Source organism: Rhopilema esculentum, chromosome 7 (genome assembly GCF_057945365.1).
Source record: "Rhopilema esculentum isolate cy_ngs chromosome 7, ASM5794536v1, whole genome shotgun sequence".
Lineage (NCBI taxonomy): Eukaryota > Metazoa > Cnidaria > Scyphozoa > Rhizostomeae > Rhizostomatidae > Rhopilema > Rhopilema esculentum.
This window is the reverse complement of record NC_142821.1, coordinates 74,758-95,668: the sequence shown is the minus strand read 5'-3', so window position 1 is coordinate 95,668 and position 20,911 is coordinate 74,758. Positions and strand designations below refer to the sequence as shown.

The 20,911-nt window shown below is 39.8% G+C and overlaps 1 protein-coding gene across 3 annotated transcripts in view; it reads right to left on the bottom strand.

Moving 5' to 3' along the window:
* The window catches only part of LOC148959900 (4'-phosphopantetheine phosphatase-like), a 37,665-nt gene extending 16,988 nt beyond the window's left edge, over nucleotides 1–20,677 (bottom strand). For 2 of the 3 annotated variants that reach the window (XM_089109195.1, XM_065199228.2), the window contains exon 1: nucleotides 18,498–20,677. Coding sequence is in view for 1 of the 3 variants with exons in the window: in XM_089109194.1 (XP_088965320.1) it covers nucleotides 14,831–14,839 (9 nt within the window). In the remaining 2 variants the exon portion in view is untranslated. Of the gene's footprint in view, nucleotides 1–14,830; nucleotides 15,197–18,497 lie in introns of those variants that run through there. The other variant, XM_089109194.1, reaches the window with a different exon arrangement.
* Nucleotides 20,678–20,911: the final 234 nt, after the last annotated feature.

The window sequence follows — 20,911 nt, the reverse complement described above, 5'->3', positions numbered from 1 at the left end:
CGAAATTTTCGTTTCCCAAACGATGCAAAGAAAGCGGCAGTTTGCCCACTAGATAAAGGGGAATCAAATTGTACATTAGAAAGAAATTTCCGCCCAGTTAGTGTTCTCGATACCTTTTCAAAGATATATGAAAAACTCTTAAAAAATCAATTGGTTAAACATTTAGATTACACGCTTTTAGTCTTCATTGCTGCGTATCGACAAACGTATGCAACCCAACATGTTTTGATACGTTTGATAGAAGACTAGCCTTGACAATGACTATCTTGTTGGTGCAGTCTTAATGGATCTTTCGAAAGCTTTCGTTTGTATCCCACATGATTTGCTTATTGCCAAACTGCATGCGTATGGATTTGATGAAAATGTTCTACTTCTAATTTATTCCTATCTGAAAAGACGAAATCAATGTGTTGGAATAAACAATTCATACAGCTCTTTTCAAGAGGTTATGTCTGGTGTACCCCAGGGCTCTGTGCTAGGACCAGTCCTTCTCAATTTTTACATAAATGACTTATTTCTATTTATAAAACAAGCAACGCTCCATAATTATGCAGACGACAATACACTTTGCTATTTTTCTAGAACATACGCAGGACATGTTTCTAGATCTTGTCAACACCTTGCAAAATGAAATGGGAATCGGCTTATCATGGTTAGCACAAAATGAAATGATTGCAAACCCTGAAAAATTTCATGCTATAATTCTTAGGAAAAACAAGACAAATACTAGTGGAGAACAAATGATCATTAAAGGTAAAAAAATTCAATCTGAGGAGACAGTGGAGCTTTTAGGAGTAACGTTGGATTACAAACTTGATTTCGACTCACATATTTCGAATCTTTGCAAAAAAGCTGCAACACAATTGAATGTTCTTAAAAGATTAAAGACGTTTATTGGTTTCCAGGAGAAAAAGGTTCTTGATCAGAGCTTCGTATATTCCAATTTCAGCTATTGTCCCTTGGTCTGGTATTTTTCATCGTCTAAATCATTACAGAAAATTGAACAGATACAAGAACGTGCCCTAAGATTTCTCTATAATGATATACAAGCTCGTATAACAATCTGCTTGTGAAGGCAGACAAATGCACGATGCTCGTCGCTCGTCAAAGAATTATGTGTATTGAAATGTTCAAAACAATACAAAAGTTGAACCCACCTTTTATGCAGAGTATTTTTAAATTACGTTCGTCAAATTATTCATTAAGAAATCCGAATAACTTAGCCCATGTTAGAGCTAATAAAACAACATTTGGATCCAAAAGTCTTATGTCAATCGGGCCACAGATTTGGAATGGCCTACCCGACGAGTTGAAATCCGTTGAAAATTTGAAGAGTTTTAAGAATCTAATAAAACAATGGGACGGACCGAATTGCAAATGCAGTGCCTGTCAGTTTCTGCCAGAAAATGCAATGGAATCTTTAATTTTGTATCCATAATTCCTTTTTATGTACTAACTGGTAGCTATATTCGGTTGTGATTAGTTAACATTGTATATTTATGTATATATCGTTAGCTATTGTTTCTTATATCGAATTAAAATAAATTTACAACAACAACAACAACAACAACCATAAAACATTACAGTCGCATGATCGAATTTACTCGCCGTTCGAAGATACTTTGAAAACAGGGGAGATTCCTAACAATTGCAGTCATTCAATCATGGCTACAATAGATGAGAAGTTTATTTTTTCTGCTATCGGTGCTATTCGAAAGCAACAACAGAGACCAGACAAGATATCAATAACTGCATACTTAGATCGAAAACACGGCCTAAGCAATTCGGCAGCGACACGCACTATCGATTATATGCTAGATTCGGCTGCAATTTACTGCAAACCGCGTAATGGTAAAGATTCTTACTACATCTTCGACCCAATTAAGGTATGTGATAGTGCTAAAGAGATCACAGACAGTGAAACTGATTTTGCACAGAGCGTTAAGCCAAATGATGCTGATGCTTCGATAAACACTATCCCGTTTTCCTCCCCTGTGATGCAGTCGGTGAAGAAGGACCCTGGTACATCGATTGACAGTGCTTTTGGATTCCTTGACGTCATGGGAAAATTTGCAGATGCATTCAAGGGATTGAATAAGCTACTGTCTAAAGAAAAGGAACGAAGTGAAATCCTCGCAGCAAATTTAAATTCGAAATTAGTGGAAAACTATGATTTAAAACTTAAGATTCAGATTTTAGAGGCCACAGTAAACACCACTCCCGAAAGGAGGGCTACTACTGAGAGGAAAGACAATAGCGAAGAGGCACCTGTACTGGAAGAGCCTAGCTTTCGTCACCAGTGGGAGTCTTACGTGAGTGAAAAAAGTCGGCATTATGAACAATATCTTATCTCAAAGAAATTACTTGAACTAAAGTCAACTAATCCCAAAGGAACATGCAAGAATGCTGGTCGTGTCAATGCAATCGGAAGTGATAAAGACGTGCAAGGATAACTACAATGCTACAGGTACTTCAGATGCCATTGAAACCTTTCCAGGAAATAAAGGAGATCCCAACGGAACGAAAGATTTCAGCAAAAACTGTGAAACCCCCAGTCGTCCTCGAAGATATAAACACATCCTATACACAATCAATAATAGACCAACGAATAAATGCGAACAAAAACCAAAAGAAAAACCGAAATAAGAGCAACAAAAAATTCTTTGGAAATTCCCCTTGTGTCTCGAATGCTCTGGATCCGCCCCTGTGTAAGACACTCGGTTTAACAAAACGCAAAACTTTCGACATCAATTTTCATTCATCTTTTTGGCATAGGCCATCCACTTTTTACACAAACACGCGGTCGCGTGAAAACGAGGCAAATAGATTACGTAATCCCTAAAAGAGTTCCTTATCGGGAGGGGTTTGAAACAACTTAAATTTACCATCTAATAATATAAAATATATCATTGTTCTTACAATCCAACATACACCCCTCCAAGGTAAATGTTGTCCTCAACATTGAATCTGTTTTCTTGAAACTTTGCTTCCGGGTCACTGTTTCTCACTTCAGTTCTTGTAATGGCGCCTTACAACAACTGTCCAATCAACTCTCTTCACTTTTGTATCACTGCAACCCGACAATTTGTCTATTCAATACAATATGTTGTATCAGGTAAACTGCTCGCAGTCAACAATTTTTCTTCTGGTGAGTCACACCTTTTGTTGATGTCGTTTATAACAATTTTATGCAAATTTTAACGATTAAGTGGTCCATTTCCAAACACGATAATGTTTTTTTTGTTATGAATAGCTATTAAAAGTACTTTGTCACAATGTTCCACATGATGTGTCTTTATGTACAATATATCGGTCTAATTGGTAGCATTCTGTGGCCTCCTGGTATGAACATCGGGTGAATGAAGACTGGTGGTGTTACAGGAAACTGTCCTTGGGCGTTTCCGAATGGTTGCTGTGGAAAAACTGAATTAACAAAATAGTTAGCTGAATTTCCTGGGGCTGCGTACATCAACCGAGTTGGAGGTAAGCGGGTTCTTTTGGGTCTTCTGATTTGTTCTGATTCTGGGCTAGCAGGTAGGTACACATCTGCTTCTGGTCTCAGGTTTGTTGCATATTCATTGTCAGCTGGTTCAGGGTTTTGTTCTTGTTCTTGAATTCTTGGTTCTCCCTCTGCAACCTGTGCTTGATTGATAGTATTTTCTGTTCTGGGTGCAGCTGTTTCTTCAATATCATTTGGGTAAAACCCAATTTCTTCTGTATCCTCCTCCTCCCCTTGGAATGATTGGTCTGCTGTTGTGTTATGACTATCTGTTTGTTTATGTTTCCGAGCTGACTTATTTCTTCTTGATGGGATTGGATCATCAGGAGTAAGCACGTCACATGGGAGCAATAGGTTTCTATGAACAGTGCGTTTTCGACCTCCACCCTTTTCTGGTTCTATGGTATAAACCGGGCTTGTTTCATGAAGTCGACTTAAAACTTTATAAACCTTGTCCTCCCAGTAGGAGCGGATCTTGCCAGGTCCACCCTTCTCTGAATTCCGTACAAGTACTCGATCTCCTGGATAGAGAGCAACTCCTCTGGCTTTCTTATCATACTGTTCTTTACTTTGACTTGCACTTTTCGCGGCATGTGTGAAGGCTGTTCTGTACGCCTCTTGCATTGCAGATCTCCATTGTTTGACATAAGATGAATAATCTTTCTGTGAACTATGCCTATTTATGTTGAATGCAAGGTCGATAGGCAAACGTGGTGATCTGCCAAAAAGCAGGAAAAATGGAGAATATCCAGTAGCATCATGTTTACAGCTGTTATATGCATGTACAACTTTCGGGAGATGATCACGCCAATGGGTCTTATATGTTTCTGGTAGTGTTCTTAACATCGATAGCAGTGTCCTATTGAATCGTTCTGCCTTACCGTTTCCTTCTGGGTGATACGGAGTGGTGTGTAAAACAAAAACTGCTTATAATTAACCGCGGGGAAGGAGCGAGCGCGTGGGGGTGAGGAGCTTCAGAGACATGACTTTTACTATTCAAAAAAGCGAGTGTGCGACGAGAGTATATAACCAGTTCGTTATTGTTTTGTTACCTTGAAAGAAATATATAACTTATATTTCGAGTTATTTGTGAGTTTATCGCCTTACAACATTCTAAGTTCGCGATACAGTGGCACCCCAGATGGGAGAAAGTGAGAAGTGAGTGAAATTTCATAATAAGTGAGACTGTGAATTCAAGATGGCCGTCGTGGAAGAGTTTGTCAAGAAAATCGACAAAAAGCTTGGATTTTTATCGTATCTGAACGAAGAAACTGACGAAATTATGCAGAGAAAGGATCAAAAGGAAATCGAGAGACAGTCTAGAGTATACGAAACGAAAGTGGACGAAATTCAGGAGCTGAAAATTCAAATACAAGAATTGAAACTAGAGGAAGGGGAAATCCCCAGTGAAGTAAAGAAATGGAGAATCGGAATCGAGGAAAGACTGAAGGAGTTTCAGCCCATAGCTGCAGGTATGAAAGAAATTATTGAAAGTTTTAAACATGATGCAAAAAAGAAAGAGCAAGAAGTAGATTTAGAGCTAGAAAGACAAAAATTTGAGCAAAGATTACAACTAGAGGCAAAATTAGTTGAATTGAAGGGGAGATCCCTCGTGGGGGAAAAGCCTGTAACCGCAGTGAAGCTTCCAAAGCTAAGTATCACCAAATTTAAAGGAACACATATAGACTGGTTCCGCTTTTGGAATCAGTTCGAGACTGAAGTCGATAAGCAAAACCTAGACCCTGTCACTAAGTTTAATTACTTGAAAGAATTCATAGAGCCAAAAGTACGTATAAACATTGAGAATTTGATCCACAATGGTGAGGGCTACGAGAGGGCTAAACAAATATTGAAGTCTAAATATGGCAGGCCAAGTGAAGTTATAAATGCACATGTACAGTGTATTATTGAGTTACCAGTGATAAGGGGGTCAAACCCACACAAAATCCATGATTTTTTCATCAAGTTGTTGCCAAGTGTACAAGCACTTGAATCATTAGGGAGACTGAAATCAATTTCAGGTTACACAAGGCTCACATTGGATAAGCTAGAAGGGATACGAGCTGACTTGGTGAGATTAGATGACCAGTGGCAAGAATGGGGATTCCCGCAGCTAATTGAAGCCTTGAGTAAATGGACTGAAAGGAACCCCCTTACACAGTCTGAGGGGAGGGACAGAATGTTTACCACAAGGAATTCCAATTATCTACCAAGATCATGTGTATACTGCGAGCATGAAAACCACAAATCTTCAGAGTGCAAAAAGGTTGCAAAAGTGGGCGAGAGAAGAGAAATTTTAAGGCAAAAAAGATTGTGTTTTAATTGTACAGGCAGTGGACACAAAGCATCAGTCTGTACAAGCAAAGGAAGTTGCCGAAATTGTAAGGGAAAGCACCACACTTCAGTTTGCGACAAAGTTGAGAAACAGGGAGATGTTCTTCTGGTTACTGGGGAACAAGGTGTGGTGCACCCAGTTGTTATAGTGAAGGTAGAAGGAGTGCTCTGTCGAGCCCTGTTGGATACAGGGGCTGGCAGCTCTTATGTATCATCACAGTTAATTGAGAAAGTCGCCAAGCAGCCAATCAAGAGAGAACAACGCCAGATAGACATGATGATGTCCACCAAGATAGCAAAGATCGAAATCTATAATCTGAGGGTGGAGAGCAAAGACCAGAGTTTCAGTCTAAACTTAGATGTGAGCAAAGTGAACAGGAAGGAGCTTTTGACAGTGCCTAACCCAAACTATGGAGAAATGACTAAGAAATTTTCACACCTTAAAGGTGTGTATATGGAAGAAAGATCAGACAAAGAAGCGTTACCAATACATCTTATCATAGGAGCTAGTGACTATGCAAAGATAAAAACTCCAACAAAGCCTAGAGTAGGGAAGCCAGGGGAGCCAGTGGCAGAGCTTACAGGGTTCGGATGGACTATAATGTCACCTGGATACGAGATAGAATCAAATAACATGTTTTTCGCAAAGTCAGCACTTGCCGATTTTGATAGATTATGTTCACTAGATGTCCTAGGCATACAGGACAAAGCAGAGAAAGACATAGTTATCCAAGATTTCAAAGATCAGTTGGAAAGGAGCCCAGAAGGTTGGTACAGGACCGGTCTTCTTTGGAAATCAGAGATCCCAGACCTGCCAGACAATGAACAAGGAAGCAAGTCAAGATTGAAAAGGCTCGTGCAAAGGTTAGAAAGACAGCCAGAGCTTTATGATAAGTATGAAGAAATACTACTGCAACAGGAGCAAGAAGGAATTATAGAGAAAGTTACCTGTCAGAGCAAAGAAGGAAGAAAGTTTTATTTGCCACACCGAGCCATAGTAAGAGAGTCAGCAGAGTCGACCAAAGTAAGAATTGTATTCGATGCATCTGCAAGAGCAAACGATCAATCACCATCACTCAACGATTGCCTCGAAACAGGCCCCCCATTGCAAAACCTGATCTGGGACATTTTGGCGCGAAACAGATTGCAACCCATCACACTATGCACAGATATGAAACAAGCTTTCCTACAAATAAGAATTAAAGAGCAGGACAGAGATGTGCTAAGGTTCCATTGGTTGAAAGACAGAGATTTAGAGAAACTTGAAGTCTATCGATTCACTCGAGTAATGTTTGGATGCAGCCAATCGCCATTTTTGCTTTGTGCTACCGTAAAGAAACATCTTGAAGAATGTAGAGCAGAGTTTCCTGAAGAAGTCTCAGAAATTGAAAGAAGCATCTACGTCGATGACCTTCTGCTAGGTGGGTCATCCATCACAGAGGTACAGAAATTGAAAGAGTCAGCCATAGAAATATTCGACAGTGCAAAGTTTACATTGCACAAATTGCACTCAAACAGAAAAGAGTTAGAGACAGATGATGGTGATCAAGAAGAAATAGAAGAGAGTTTTGCCAAACAGCAGCTGGGAACAAAGGCCAAAGAGTCCAAACTATTAGGGCTTACATGGGACAAACAGAAGGATACCATTGCAGTCTCAATAAAGAAAGAGAAAGGAAGAGGATCAACAAAGAGAGAATTATTGCAACATCTGGCTTCAATATATGACCCACTGGGAATTATTTCACCAATTACCCTAGTTGGAAAGATCATTTTCAGAGATGCATGTAAACAAGGTGTCAAATGGGATGAAGGACTACCAAAAGACCTCAATGAAAGATTCGTGCAGTGGAGTAAAAATTTGCCAGAAAGAGTAGCAATACCCAGAAGCATTCCAACGAAAGAGGGGAGAATAACTTCGATTGAGCTACACGTGTTCGGAGATGCGAGTATAGACGGGGTAGCAGCTATAGTTTATGCAGTCATAAGGCAGGAGTCTGAGAAAAGTCAAGGACTTTTGGTAGCAAAGTCTCGCCTTGCAAAGAACAACCTTACAATTCCAAGGCTTGAGTTGGTAGCTGCACACATGGCAGCTAATCTCGTCGACAACGTAGTAAGAGCACTTGAAGGACACCCAATTGAAAATGTCTATGCTTGGCTTGACAGCACTGTTGCCCTTCATTGGGTGAGAGGAGAGAACCGTTATAAACAGTTTGTGAGTAACCGGGTCTCAAAGATTAAGGAGAAAGATTATATAGTTTGGAGACATGTACCATCTGAACTGAACCCAGCTGACATAGCAAGTCGAGGAAGCAATATTAAAAAATTGACAGATGATTGGTTCAGAGGACCAGATTGGATTCAATGTCAAGTAGAGTGGCCAAAAGATATAAAGACAACAGCAGACACTGATACAGAGCTAGAGGCAAAGCTAGTGAAGGAAATACTCAAGGTTGGACGAGAGATAAGAGATGTACTAACTGAAAAGATCCTAGAGAAGTACTCATTTCTTAAAGCAATGAAAGTGACAGCTTGGTTGAAAAGGTTTGCAATTAACTCAAGATTAAAGAAAATAGACAGAAGAGTCGGTCCATTGACAACTGCGGAACTGCAAGATGTAATAGCATTTTGGATTAGAAAAGTTCAAGGAGAGTTTGAAGTAAAGCTAGAGTTCAAAGAAACACAAAATCAACTAGGGTTAGAGAAAGATGAGAGAGAAATCTATGTTTGTAAAGGAAGAATTCAAGGAGAGTACCCAATCTTTCTCCCAACCGATGTTCTATTTAGTGAGAAATTGGTTTCCTATGCGCATTTGAGCACTCATTGTGGAGGGTCAAGTCTTACAATGGCGAAAGTTAGAGAGGACTATTGGATTCCAAGATTGAGAAAGCTAGCAAAAGGAGTCATCAAAAAGTGTAACACCTGCAAAAGATTCAATGCGCGACCAGTTTCCAAGCCAAAACCAGGCTTATTGCCGGAAGACAGAACTGAAGGAACAAGACCTTTTGAAGTAGTCGGTGTTGATTATGCAGGCCCAATTAGTCACAAAACAAGAAAAAGGGGAGAAGGAAAAGCACATATCTTATTGTTTGTTTGCAGTCTAACGAGAGCTGTTTACATGGAAGTTGTTCCTGACACAACAGCAAAGATTTTCCTCCAATGCCTGAAAAGGTTTACAGCAAGACGTGGACGGCCTAAAAAGATTTATTCAGACAACGCTCAGACATTTAAATTTGCAGCAAAGTGGTTAAAACAACTAATGAAAGATGAGGAATTCCATGATTTCTTAAGAGAGCAGTCCATCAAGTGGCAATTCAACTTGAGTAAAGCCCCCTGGTGGGGTGGCCAGTATGAACGAATCATAGGTTTAACCAAGCAAGTAATGTACAGAATTTTAGGAAAAGCAAAGCTGAGTTATGATGAGCTACAAGAAATGATGCTTGATGTTGAGATAACGCTTAACAATCGTCCATTAAGCTATATTGAGGACGATGTGCAAATGCCTCTGTTAACCCCAAACATGATGCTGTTGAGCCATCAGAACGCTCTTCTAGAGTCAGAGGTCTGCAGGGTGCAGGACAGGGATTTGCGCAAGAGAGCAAGATATCTGCAGAAATGTCGCGACAACCTCTGGAAGAGATGGAAGTCAGAATACATGAGATCACTCAGGGAAAGACACAACTTAAAGTGCAAGGACGGAGGAGAAAGTATAAAAGAAGGAAAAGTAGTTTTGATAAAAGGCGACGAACGTAACAGAGGCGAATGGAACATAGGCATTGTTGATAAAGTCATTCAAGGCAAAAATGGAGTTGTTCGAGGCGCAAGGCTAAGAACAGGAAAGACAAAGATAGAACGGGCAGTGCAGTTGTTATATCCTCTAGAGATAGATTGCGATTTACCGGAAAAGGAGACAAAGAAGGCCGAGAATTTGAACCCACAAGCCAAAGAGTTTAGACCACAACGACGAGCTGCACAAATTGCCAAGAGTTCAGTAAAAGAAACATTCGCATATGAAGACAAGGAATTAGAAGATGATTAACATTGACGTTTGGTACCTATTCGGTCCAAACGGGGGGAGTGTGTGTAAAATAAAAACTGCTTATAATTAACCGCGGGGAAGGAGCGAGCGCGTGGGGGTGAGGAGCTTCAGAGACATGACTTTTACTATTCAAAAAAGCGAGTGTGCGACGAGAGTATATAACCAGTTCGTTATTGTTTTGTTACCTTGAAAGAAATATATAACTTATATTTCGAGTTATTTGTGAGTTTATCGCCTTACAACATTCTAAGTTCGCGATAGTGGTTTTTGAATGGGTAATATCAGCTGCTCTTTCTAGGTGGTGGAATAATTCATTTTCAAACTCCCCACCCTGGTCGTGGTGGATTTTTTCTGGGAACCCAAACCGTAAGATGAAGTCATTGTAGAGGTACCGTGCTGCAGTTTTCCCTGACTTGTCCTTTGTAGCATAGGCCTGGGCATATCGGGTGAAATGGTCCACCACTACCAGGATGTATTCATAACCACCACTACTCTTTTCCAAGTGCATGTAATCAACTGAAACAATCTCCAATGGAGCTGATGTGATAATAGGCTGTAGGGGCTCTCTTTGCTTAAACGTTGGTGGTTTTTGCTTCAAACAGCGACAGTTCCTCGTTATGAAATCAGTTATATCACGTTGCATGTGAGGCCAATAGAAGCGTTCTCTAGTCAACTGTACCACCTTTTCGGCACCTATATGCCCCATTTTAACGTGAAGCTCATCATACACTAACGTTCGCAGTGCTCTTGGTAAAACGATCTGTGTGTTCTGTCCTGAAATTCTCGTTAAGATGCCATCGCTATCAAGTTTTAATCTGTTCCATTCATAAGCAAGCAATCTGGTGTTATAGTCAAGCTCCTTCAGTTGACTTGGCGTTGGTCTGTTTCCCGTTTTCATCATGTTTACAATCTTCCGGATACTTGCATCCTTGTCTTGTTCTTTCTGCACACTGACTTTGTCTATCTTCTTTGCAGCGAAACTCTCATCGGGAAGGTGATTATTACTGAAAAGAGCGGCTGATGGATCTGTAAGCACATATACCCAAGCAGTGTCCTCATTAGATCTCTGTTGTACAACATCAATTGTAGCATCGACCATATCAAGTGTACTTTTGTTTGTGCATGTTGACATATACTTCTCCATATCATAGGGAAGTCTAGAGAGAGCGTCAGCATCACCATTGGATTTTCCTGGCCTGTACTGAATTGAGAACTTGAAATCTGCTAATTCTCCAACCCATCTAAGAGCAGTTGCATTCAATTTTGCTGTGGTTAGTACGTATGTGAGTGGGTTGTTATCAGTGAAAACTTGGAATGGTGGAGAATAATACAAGTAGTCCCTAAAATGATCAACAATGGCCCATTTCATGGCGAGAAACTCAAGTTTCCCTGAATGCATGTGGTAATTTTTCTCACTACGAGTTAGAGTCCTGGATCCATATGCAATAACTCTGAGTTTCCCTTCTTGACGTTGATATAGAACGGCCCCAAGTCCTTTCTGACATGCATCAACATGTAAGATATATGGCAAGCTTGGGTCAGGGTAGGCCATAATTGGTGGACTAATCAAGTGTTTGATCAACTCTTGCAGTGCTGTCTGATGTTCTTCTGTCCATTCTACTTTTGATGATGATGACACTTGCCCATTGTGATTCTTTCTGTCTCTTCTCTGATATTGGCTTTTGACTTGGCTTTCATTAGAAGTGAGTAGCTCATATAGTGAACTTGCAATTATTGAGAATCTTGGTATGAAACGACGATAATAGCTAAGCAAACCTAATAGGTGTCTGACTTCACCAACTGTCTTTGGTATTCTATCTTGCAAAGATGTCACTGCTTTGATGTTGTCTGGATCCATTATATAGCCTTTATCGGACACAATGCGCCCCAGAAACTTGACTTGCTTCTTGAAAAATGAACATTTACTTGGTTTCAATTTGATGCCATGTTGATGTAAGCGTTGCAATACTTGGCGGACATGTTCTACGTGTTCCTCAAAAGTTTTGCTATACACAATGATATCATCGAGGTATGGAAGGCAGGTTCTATCTCTTAGATCACTTAAACTTTGTTCCATGAACCTCTGGAAGGCAGCAGGCGCATTAGTAAGTCCGAAGGGAATCCGTTCCCACTCAAAGAGTCCCCACGGTGTCACAAATGCTGTTGCCAGTTGACTTTCTCGTCCAACAAACCCCTGGTGGTAAGCTTTACCTTGATCCAGGGTGCTGAACCAGCGATTTCCACCAAGACTGTCAAGGGCTTCCTGTACTCTCGGCAATGGGTGCATGTCCCTGACAGTTTTCTGGTTCAACGCTCTGTAATCAACGCATAAACGCAGTGTCCCATCTTTCTTGCGAACACAAACACAGGGTGATGAATATGGCGATTTTGATGGCTTGATAAAATTTCTGTTCAGCATGTCTTCAATGTACTGTTTTACTTCTCCATACAGTGGACGTGGTATTGAAGCATAGCTCTTCTGAATCGGCTGTGGGTCTGTCAGTGTGATGTCAAGTTGTAAGCCTGGAGCACATCCAATATCGCTATCACCTGCTGAGAATGATTGAATTTCTTCACGAAGCATTTTCTTTACAATTTCTGTTTCATCATGTGTCAGACCACTAAAGTCAATTTTTGACAAGATACTGTCTGCATCCTCCTGCAGGACTGTCTCCATTACGCAGTTTTTTAATGTTCCTTTGTGCTTGTCCATGGTTTCACTATCAGTTTTAGGACGAATCAATGCAGGCGTAACTGATCTGATCATTTCTAGCTTTCCCATTGGTGTTCTCCCTGGCAGCATAATATCATGATTTGTCTTGTTTACCACTTGCAGCTTCAATATATGTGAAGTTCCTTTCTTCAGTGTCAAAACTGACTCTGTCACACTTAGTCCTGATGGTAACATAGAAGGTAAACTTGGCTCAAAAATCATTGGGGTGTGTCTCTCCAGGTAGCTTGTATTTGCTCTGCAAGAAACATCAATAGTTGTGTTCTTCTGAATAACAAAGTCTTTCTTAGTTGTTTTGACATCACAAACCTCATTTTGAGTTTGAGAGTTATACACTAGGTGAATTAATGCAGATGCTTTGTGGTCCGACATGTTTGTGAAGCTTCTCTGAATACTACTCAAAACTGCCTCCTTTCCAACAGAGTCTTCAATGTTACCACAAATAATCTCCTCGATCACATTATATCCAATAATTGGCCTCTCTATTGTTTCTGCTGTTACAAGAAAAGGTACCTGAATAGCCTGATTTTCCCCCTTGTTGTTAATTAGCTGAAAGCTGAGTTCTGTCCAGCCTTTATATGGAAGAATATCCCCACTTGCTGTTACAAGATTCAAACATGCACCATCTCCTAAAAATTCTGATATGTCCCTGATAGGTCTGTCAGAAAAACAATTGTTAATCAGTTCAGAAGAAATTAATGAAACCTGTGAACCTGTGTCCCAAAGAGCCTCAATTTGAGTCCCGTTTAATGTGCACTGCACATGACACCTGCTACCAACTAACTTTGAAATTCTACCTTGAACCTTTGGAGTAATATGGCAAGGAAAAATATTTGGGTCTTGTCCATCACCAAGCCCCCTATCAGACAATGTTGAGTTCTCAGCCAACTCCTTAATTGCTAGGCACAATATTTTATGTTCATGCCATTGTTTCTTCTGACATTCTACACTACAATATCTAACAGACTGACAGCCACCACACTGTGGAAACTTCTTGTTATTATTTTCTGGAAGACGACAGTTATTACAAAAAAAATGGGGTTCAACTTTCGAGGCTAACGACCACCCCTTCTCGGAAGCCTCCCTCCGTTTCCCGATTTTCTGTTCCTACAGCCACGGAAATAATGGTCAGGGCTACCACAATAACTGCAATGATCACAATCGGTTTTGCCTGTTTTCCTGCAAGATTCACATGTTGGTCTAGACAAGCTGCTTTTTTGTTGTTCTTTTGCATAATTTGTTGTTTTCATTTCTGCAAGTTCAGTTTTTAGAGCTGCCACTTCACACTTGATCTGCTCAACAGCTGCCAAAATTTTGTCATTATTTTCTGAAATTTTGGCTTGTTTCTGGGGATTTTGTTCCACAATTGAAATTTCATTTACTTTGGATGCTTTGTTTTGGAGTCCAAACTTTTTCTTTCTTTCAGACTCAGCCAATACAGCTAATTGCATTTGGTTAATCAGTTCCTCATCATCAACATTTGAATTTTGCAGGTATGGCCTTATGCGCCCACGAATAGCATCACTCAACAGACCTGTCTCTACTGATTGCCGAAAAAGGCCTGTGACCAAAACTGGACTATACTTAAGGTCATTTTCAGACTCTTCCCTGCATGCAAAAATAATTTTCTGCCTGCAGTCCATTGCACGTATCAAAAAGTTAACTGGGTCTTCCTTGGGCTCCTGTGACATTGTAAGCAATTCTTGATATAGATCTGTTGCACTACCCTCTTTATAATGGGATCTCAAAATTTTCCTCAACCTTGCAAGGGATATTTGCCCTGAACCTTCTAAATAGCTTCTTATTCGTAGACCAGGAGAGATAGAATTTATTATTGCATTCACTACTTCCCCCTCAGAATATCCTCTGTCCAACCCAACTTCAACTTGCCTTATTAGGGATACATAAGACAATTTTTCCCTTTGACCCACCTCCCCAATCTGACCTATAATCTTAAATTCCCTTCTAAACATGCTAGTCTGCATGGTCAGATTATCAGGCTGGGTAGTGTGTGTTGTCTTAATTCTTGCGTTATCCCCCTCTGCACCTTCTGCACACCCTGGGACTGTAGATGTTTCTTCTACTTCATCCCCTTCCAAGGGAGGGGGTGACAACTTACCAAATTTCTTTAATTCATTAAGAAGGGCTTCAAATTCTTGTTGGGTTGATTTTTCAAAGTTTTCTTCATAAACTGCAGACAATAATTTAACGAGCTTTAATCGACTCTTACCAACAACATCTTTCTTCGGCACTTTTAATTTGTCTGCAAGTACTTTCAATTTCTCCAATTCCAGCAAATACAATATTCCCTCAGCCTGCAACAATAATTCCTCCATCTCTGCCATCCTTGTACTAAATCTTCCTCACGGGGTGCCAAAATATGTAAGACACTCGGTTTAACAAAACGCAGAACTTTCGACATCAATTTTCATTCATCTTTTTGGCATAGGCCATCCACTTTTTACACAAACACGCGGTCGCGTGAAAACGAGGCAAGTAGATTACGTAATCCCCAAAAGAGTTCCTTATCGGGAGGGGTTTGAAACAACTTAAATTTACCATCTAATAATATAAAATATATCATTGTTCTTACAATCCAACACCTGAACCGTGCCACAGAATAGGAAATAGGCAGAGGGGCAAAGGCGGGTTTCCACTTCGGCGATTCTGGTGGCGCGATTGCGCGACTACTATTCTGGGCATGCGCATTAAACCCAATGACAGTGATTCCCCTTTGCACTGGCGATCGCGCGGACGCTTTTGGGAGTTGAATAGATTTTAACTTTTCTGCGACCAATTAGATGCTTTGTTTTCTTGTCTGGTTTACGTAAAATGCCTCATTCTCCTGTCTTGTTTTCTTTGGCGCTTATCCAAAAAAATCCACGCTCTGCTACGCTGAGAAAAAGACAAATTAACAATTGATCGAGAAGTCATGTCGCTTTTAAACCCATTTCACTAAAGTCAATCTCCTACAGTACAGTCAAATTATCTTGCGTTTGAAAATGTCTAAAAGTTTCATCTCTCTGACAAGCTGATAATAGCTACTCTCCCTTTTCACATCTCTCTGCACATGTTTTCCTTACCCAGAATTTTATGAGTCTGCAGTGCCTTTCTTTTAATCGTCGCCTCATCAAAATGAAAATCAAAAATTATCGTCTTGTAATCGCCATATTATTTACGCGCCTAATTCTTCTGGGGCACTGACAGCGATCGCGCGACCAAATCTCAAGAGCGGAAATCAATCCTGTGATCGCAGTTGAACGATCGCAAGGGCCGCGCGACCTGATTCGCCAAAGTGGAAACCTGCCTTAACTCTCGTCGGTTCCTTTGTTGTTTTTGAAGCCTGAGTCAACAATAGAATTCCTTAATTCCCCTTTAACCTCGACTTCATTAGACGAACTTAGCCATGACAAATTATCATTCATTAATCAGATAAAAACGAATTATGATACATAATTGAATTTGTAGCCTCATGTAAGTTAACGCATGCGCTAGTTTTTTCAGGCTTCACCTGATAGGCAGGAGTTCCTCTTCTTCCTAATTCCTATTCTGTGACCGTGCAGAGCTAAAATAATGCCACTTTTAGCATTTGGATTGTTATCATTTTGCATACGTAGCTATTACGTTTATTGCGTAGATTCTTAGGAAATTCCTCTTGTCTCGAATGCTCTGTCGTCGCAACGCACCACCACACAGCATTACACAGCATTTCATTCTTTTGTTGTGTATTCTTCTGCTTCTAGAATTATCTAGTAGTCTATTCTTAGTAACATTTTCTACTTAGCAATGATTTCTGGTATTCGGAAAGAGATTCAGGCAGCCTTTTCACTAGCCCGGGCTAAAACAAAAACGGGATGAAAGTTATCCGTTTCTGCGTCGCATTCCCACTAACCCACTTGAAAAACGGATACTTTTGAAAACGGGTCTCAGAAAGGGTCAGTTTTAACGCCGAAACCCGGATAACTTCTGACCCACTCGCAACAACAGCAATGTTTAAGAACTGATATGGCGATAAGAATCAAAAAACAAAATCCTCGATGTCGATGTTGCTTCCATTGGCCTACAACGATGGAAATTGAAGGATTATTGATGCAAATACTGATTTCTCTTACAACTTTTCACCCCGAATACATTTTAACCCGGCTTAGTGGGAACGATCAAAATCGGATTAAAAACGGGTCGAAGAAACTTGCCGTTTCCATTAACTCACTTTAAAAACGGATAACTTTGAACCCGGTTTTGTTTTAACCCAGGCTAGTGGAAAGGCTGCCTCAGAGGGTTCAGACATGAAAGGTCGCTAAGTCGCTAACCGTATCGCCCAAAAGACTTGCGAAAGCTCTCGCGGCCAAGTTTGCATTTGCACTCTTCTTTCCCAAGAACAATTTTATAAGAACAATTTTATAAGAACAAGAGCCTCAAAATTGGTCAAAAGTTAAGAACAAATTAAGAACAAACTGAGAATGGGCCACAATCTTCATAGAAAAGCAACTCTCGTCTCATTAAAGGCAGTATGCCCCCAATGTTCTCAGAATTTCTTTTCATTGCCACGATATTCATGCATCTTTGATTCAATGCACATATAAAGAATCAGAATGAAGAACAACAATATAGCGTAGTTTCCCTGAGCATCACGAAGGGGACAGACTGCCTTTGATACTCCAAAACATCCTCTATGCACCTTCTCTACCATTTCATCGACAAGGCACTTCTTCTGCCATAAGAATGAAAGCAACTTTTCCCTTCATGTATCCAGTAATACCAACGAGATTTACTGCGAAACTTAATTGGAGGACGATTCTGTCATTCGCCACCTTATTGGTCAGCAATTGGATTCTGCCAAAATCTCGGCTCGGAGAACATGCCACGATTATCAACAATAATAAGGAGACAAAAAGAATATTCTTCAGATAAAAGGATGTCTTTCATACACAATAGAAGAAAACATCGAATTAGTAGAAATCGTTAGCTGTCTTTTTTAGAAACACGCACAGAAACAGTGGCAAGAAACAGTGCTTTGAAAATCTGAGTGGTGCTTAAGCACCCTTTGCACCCACCCCCTCCCCTCCTGGATCCGCCACAGCGCCGGATTACACATGCAACTTTTCATATGCAGCTTCATGCAACTTGTCGCAAAAAATTTGATAAGACTGAGAAGTTGCACGTGTAAACGGACGTGCGACTTACTGCAACTTTGATTTTGCAACCTACTGCAACTTACTGCAACCTGCGACTATTTAGGATCAGGATCCTATTTTCAGGCGAAGTTGTATTAGATTGCAGCTCACTGGCCAATGAGAATACTACAAAATATCATGTGAATCAAACATCGACTTTGCCATTTTGAAAGTTGCTGCCTTGGAAAGTTGCAGTAAGTTGCACTTGTGAAAACAGGTTCCATGTGTACAGTTTGAAGCATTGATTTATACAGTAAGGTTGACAAAACGAGAAGATATTGAACTATCTCTATTTAAAGAACGTTGCCTTGTAAAAGGTGCGATTTCACAGTTTATTTCATATTTTATATTCAGTTCTCCTAAAAATACAAGTTGTGTCTTGGGTTTTAAAATCTTCCAATCCAGTTTGATCTTATGCATAATCGTTGAAATATTTGGGATCTGAGATTAAGACCAAGTTATCTTCTTGGTCTGCAAATCGAGTAGAAACAATCAAAATTAAAAAGCTCTCTACCTTTAAATTTATTAACACAATAAACAGTTAATACGATACTCAGTTAACAAAATGAACACGATATTATACGAAAATTCTAAATTTATTGCTTCTCAAGAATAATTTCTCATAAAAGTGGTCAGCACGAAATAGAAAATTGTTGATTGGGAGGCTGGCCCAGTTAAGTTACGTCTTTCACAGACGACTGAAATAGAAATTCAATTTCTCACCTCAACCTACAATGCGTGCAGATAGACGAAAGTAAAAGCAACTTGTTTCTCTGTCTTGATGTCTCCTCGTCTTTTATTTCGAATGACTGCTTTAACTATCTACATAACGATTATAAAGTACCTCGAAAGAATGCGATTAACTAAAACAAAGCGAGTAAGTAAGCTGGGTTACAAAGCTAATGTAAATACAATAGAATTATTAGTTGCTGTGTCGTCAATATCTCTGTTTGCAAATATATGGTTAATTAAATGCAAACAAATTGTTGGTTTGAAGTGCACTTTAAGGATAATAAGAAACGTAATTTTAAGATTTCCTCCAAACTCCAAACAATAGTTCTTCCCATCCAATAATTTACCTCTTCGTGGGAACGCGACGCAGAAACGGATAACTTTTAACCCGTTTTTGTTTTAACCCGGGCTAGTGGAAAGCCCAGTACCATTCTCATCGAAACTGAAAGTGTAATTAATGCTAGGCCTTTAACCTACGATGACACAGAAAGGGTGTCATACGCCTTGACACCATCCCATTTAGTTAATGATCGAAACCTTGTACAGGAACCGAATAATAGCTATAGTGAAATCGTTAGTACCTATGTAAGACGATGCGGAGCGAATTCGAGTTTGACTCCCTTTGCGCATTCAAGCAATTTTCCGTTGTTTTGAAAATCTTTCAAAACCAGTGACAATGAATGTTGTTTAGAATCTACAAGGTTCTACAATTTTTTTTTCCAAGGAAGACTTACCTGGTATTTTTCATTAACCATTTTGACGCTGACTCTGTCTGTGGAGTTGATGACTTTGGTGTCGTTACAGGTGGAACGGCCCTAACCAGTTCTCTTCCTGGTTTTTTAACTGGCTTGTCGTAACCTACAATGCCCGCCAAAAGTGTTTGAACAGTCCAATCATCTTTCCTACTAAACGTCTCCCCTCCCCCCATATGTTGGATTGCGACTGGAAAATGACAACAAATGTATGTTGGCGCGCAAATTGTATAACCCATGTTTAGCGACATGTTCATCCTTCTTCACAACATTGTATAAAGGGGGGGGGGGGGAGGGGGTTCCGTCTGCTTGAAAAAAGAAAATGAACTGAAAATATACATTTATTACGAGTACAATCTCGGTGTACTCGTAAGAAATGATATGTTGGCCCGCAACACACTGGGTCCTGCAAGACGGAGGAAGGGCCTCAAACGCGTTGAATAAAACGATATTCTTGCAAATCTTATTATGACAGGTTTGCAAAGGAGTCATAATCAAAAAATATCAGGAAGAATGAAGAAGTTAGGAAAGAGCTGAATTTCGACGAAACATTTTTAGTATTTGATGAGAACATACGTTGATAATCTATCTTATCATCTAGATAGAGCTTTTGTAATTGAATAAATCGACTTTTGTAATTGAATAATTCGACAACTTTTGTAAAATGTAAGCATATGCTTAAGCCAGATTTTTCCATGGTGTAATTTGTCAGCAATCGTCGCAGAACACTGTCTTCAATTATTTGCGAGGTTTGTCATACAATACATACAGTAGGGTTTCCAACAATTTTAAAAATGTTGGTATGGTATTTATAGAGCGGGATGTAATATGACCAATGATGAAAGGTTTTAGATTTACTAATTGATTACGGATATTATGACCTGGTTCAAAAAGGTATGAACCAAGACCAAATTACAGAGGTTTGACGGGGAAAAGCCTGTGCCAAAGTGACCGTATCTCAGCCAATTTTAACAAACTCAACTGGTTCTGCACATTTTGATGTATTGTATAATATTTTTTTGGGTAATATGATAAAACTGAAAAATTCTTAAAATAGATTTTTGACGAAATCACTTCGGTGCCCTGTTGATAGTTTGTGGGTTGATAGTGTCACGAGGGCATCATTAGCTGAAATGATCACAATACCAGCTATGTTTTGATGACATCGAAATTCGCCTTCAAGTCTTCACGTTTGTTGAAAATAAGACTAACTTCCAGGGAAGTCATTCCGCGCAACATTTCTTTGTTTTGCAATAAAAATGACTTGTAGGGCGATTAATAGGAAAGCTGCACGTATTGGTTCTTTGGCAGTTTTTCTTCACTCTTATCAATGCTACCCCTTACTTATAATGCTTTTACCCGGTCTGGGACCGCCTTGTTGGAAATATTAGAAGGGGGGGGGGGTATCACACCCCCACACCGCCACTAACTTGCGCCCCTAACGACTGTACAAAGGCAAGTATAAAGTTGAGCAAAAAGTTCATTAACTACATATAAGGCGAAATGCATACAAAGAGAAATCGAAGGGCCCGATGGGCTTATACATAGAAAAAGTTGGCATATTTTATGGAAAGCAGAAAGCTGCTTAAATAACAAGATTATTCCAAACCAATTCGGTGCTGACCTTTACAATGATGCAAAAAAGAAGAGAGA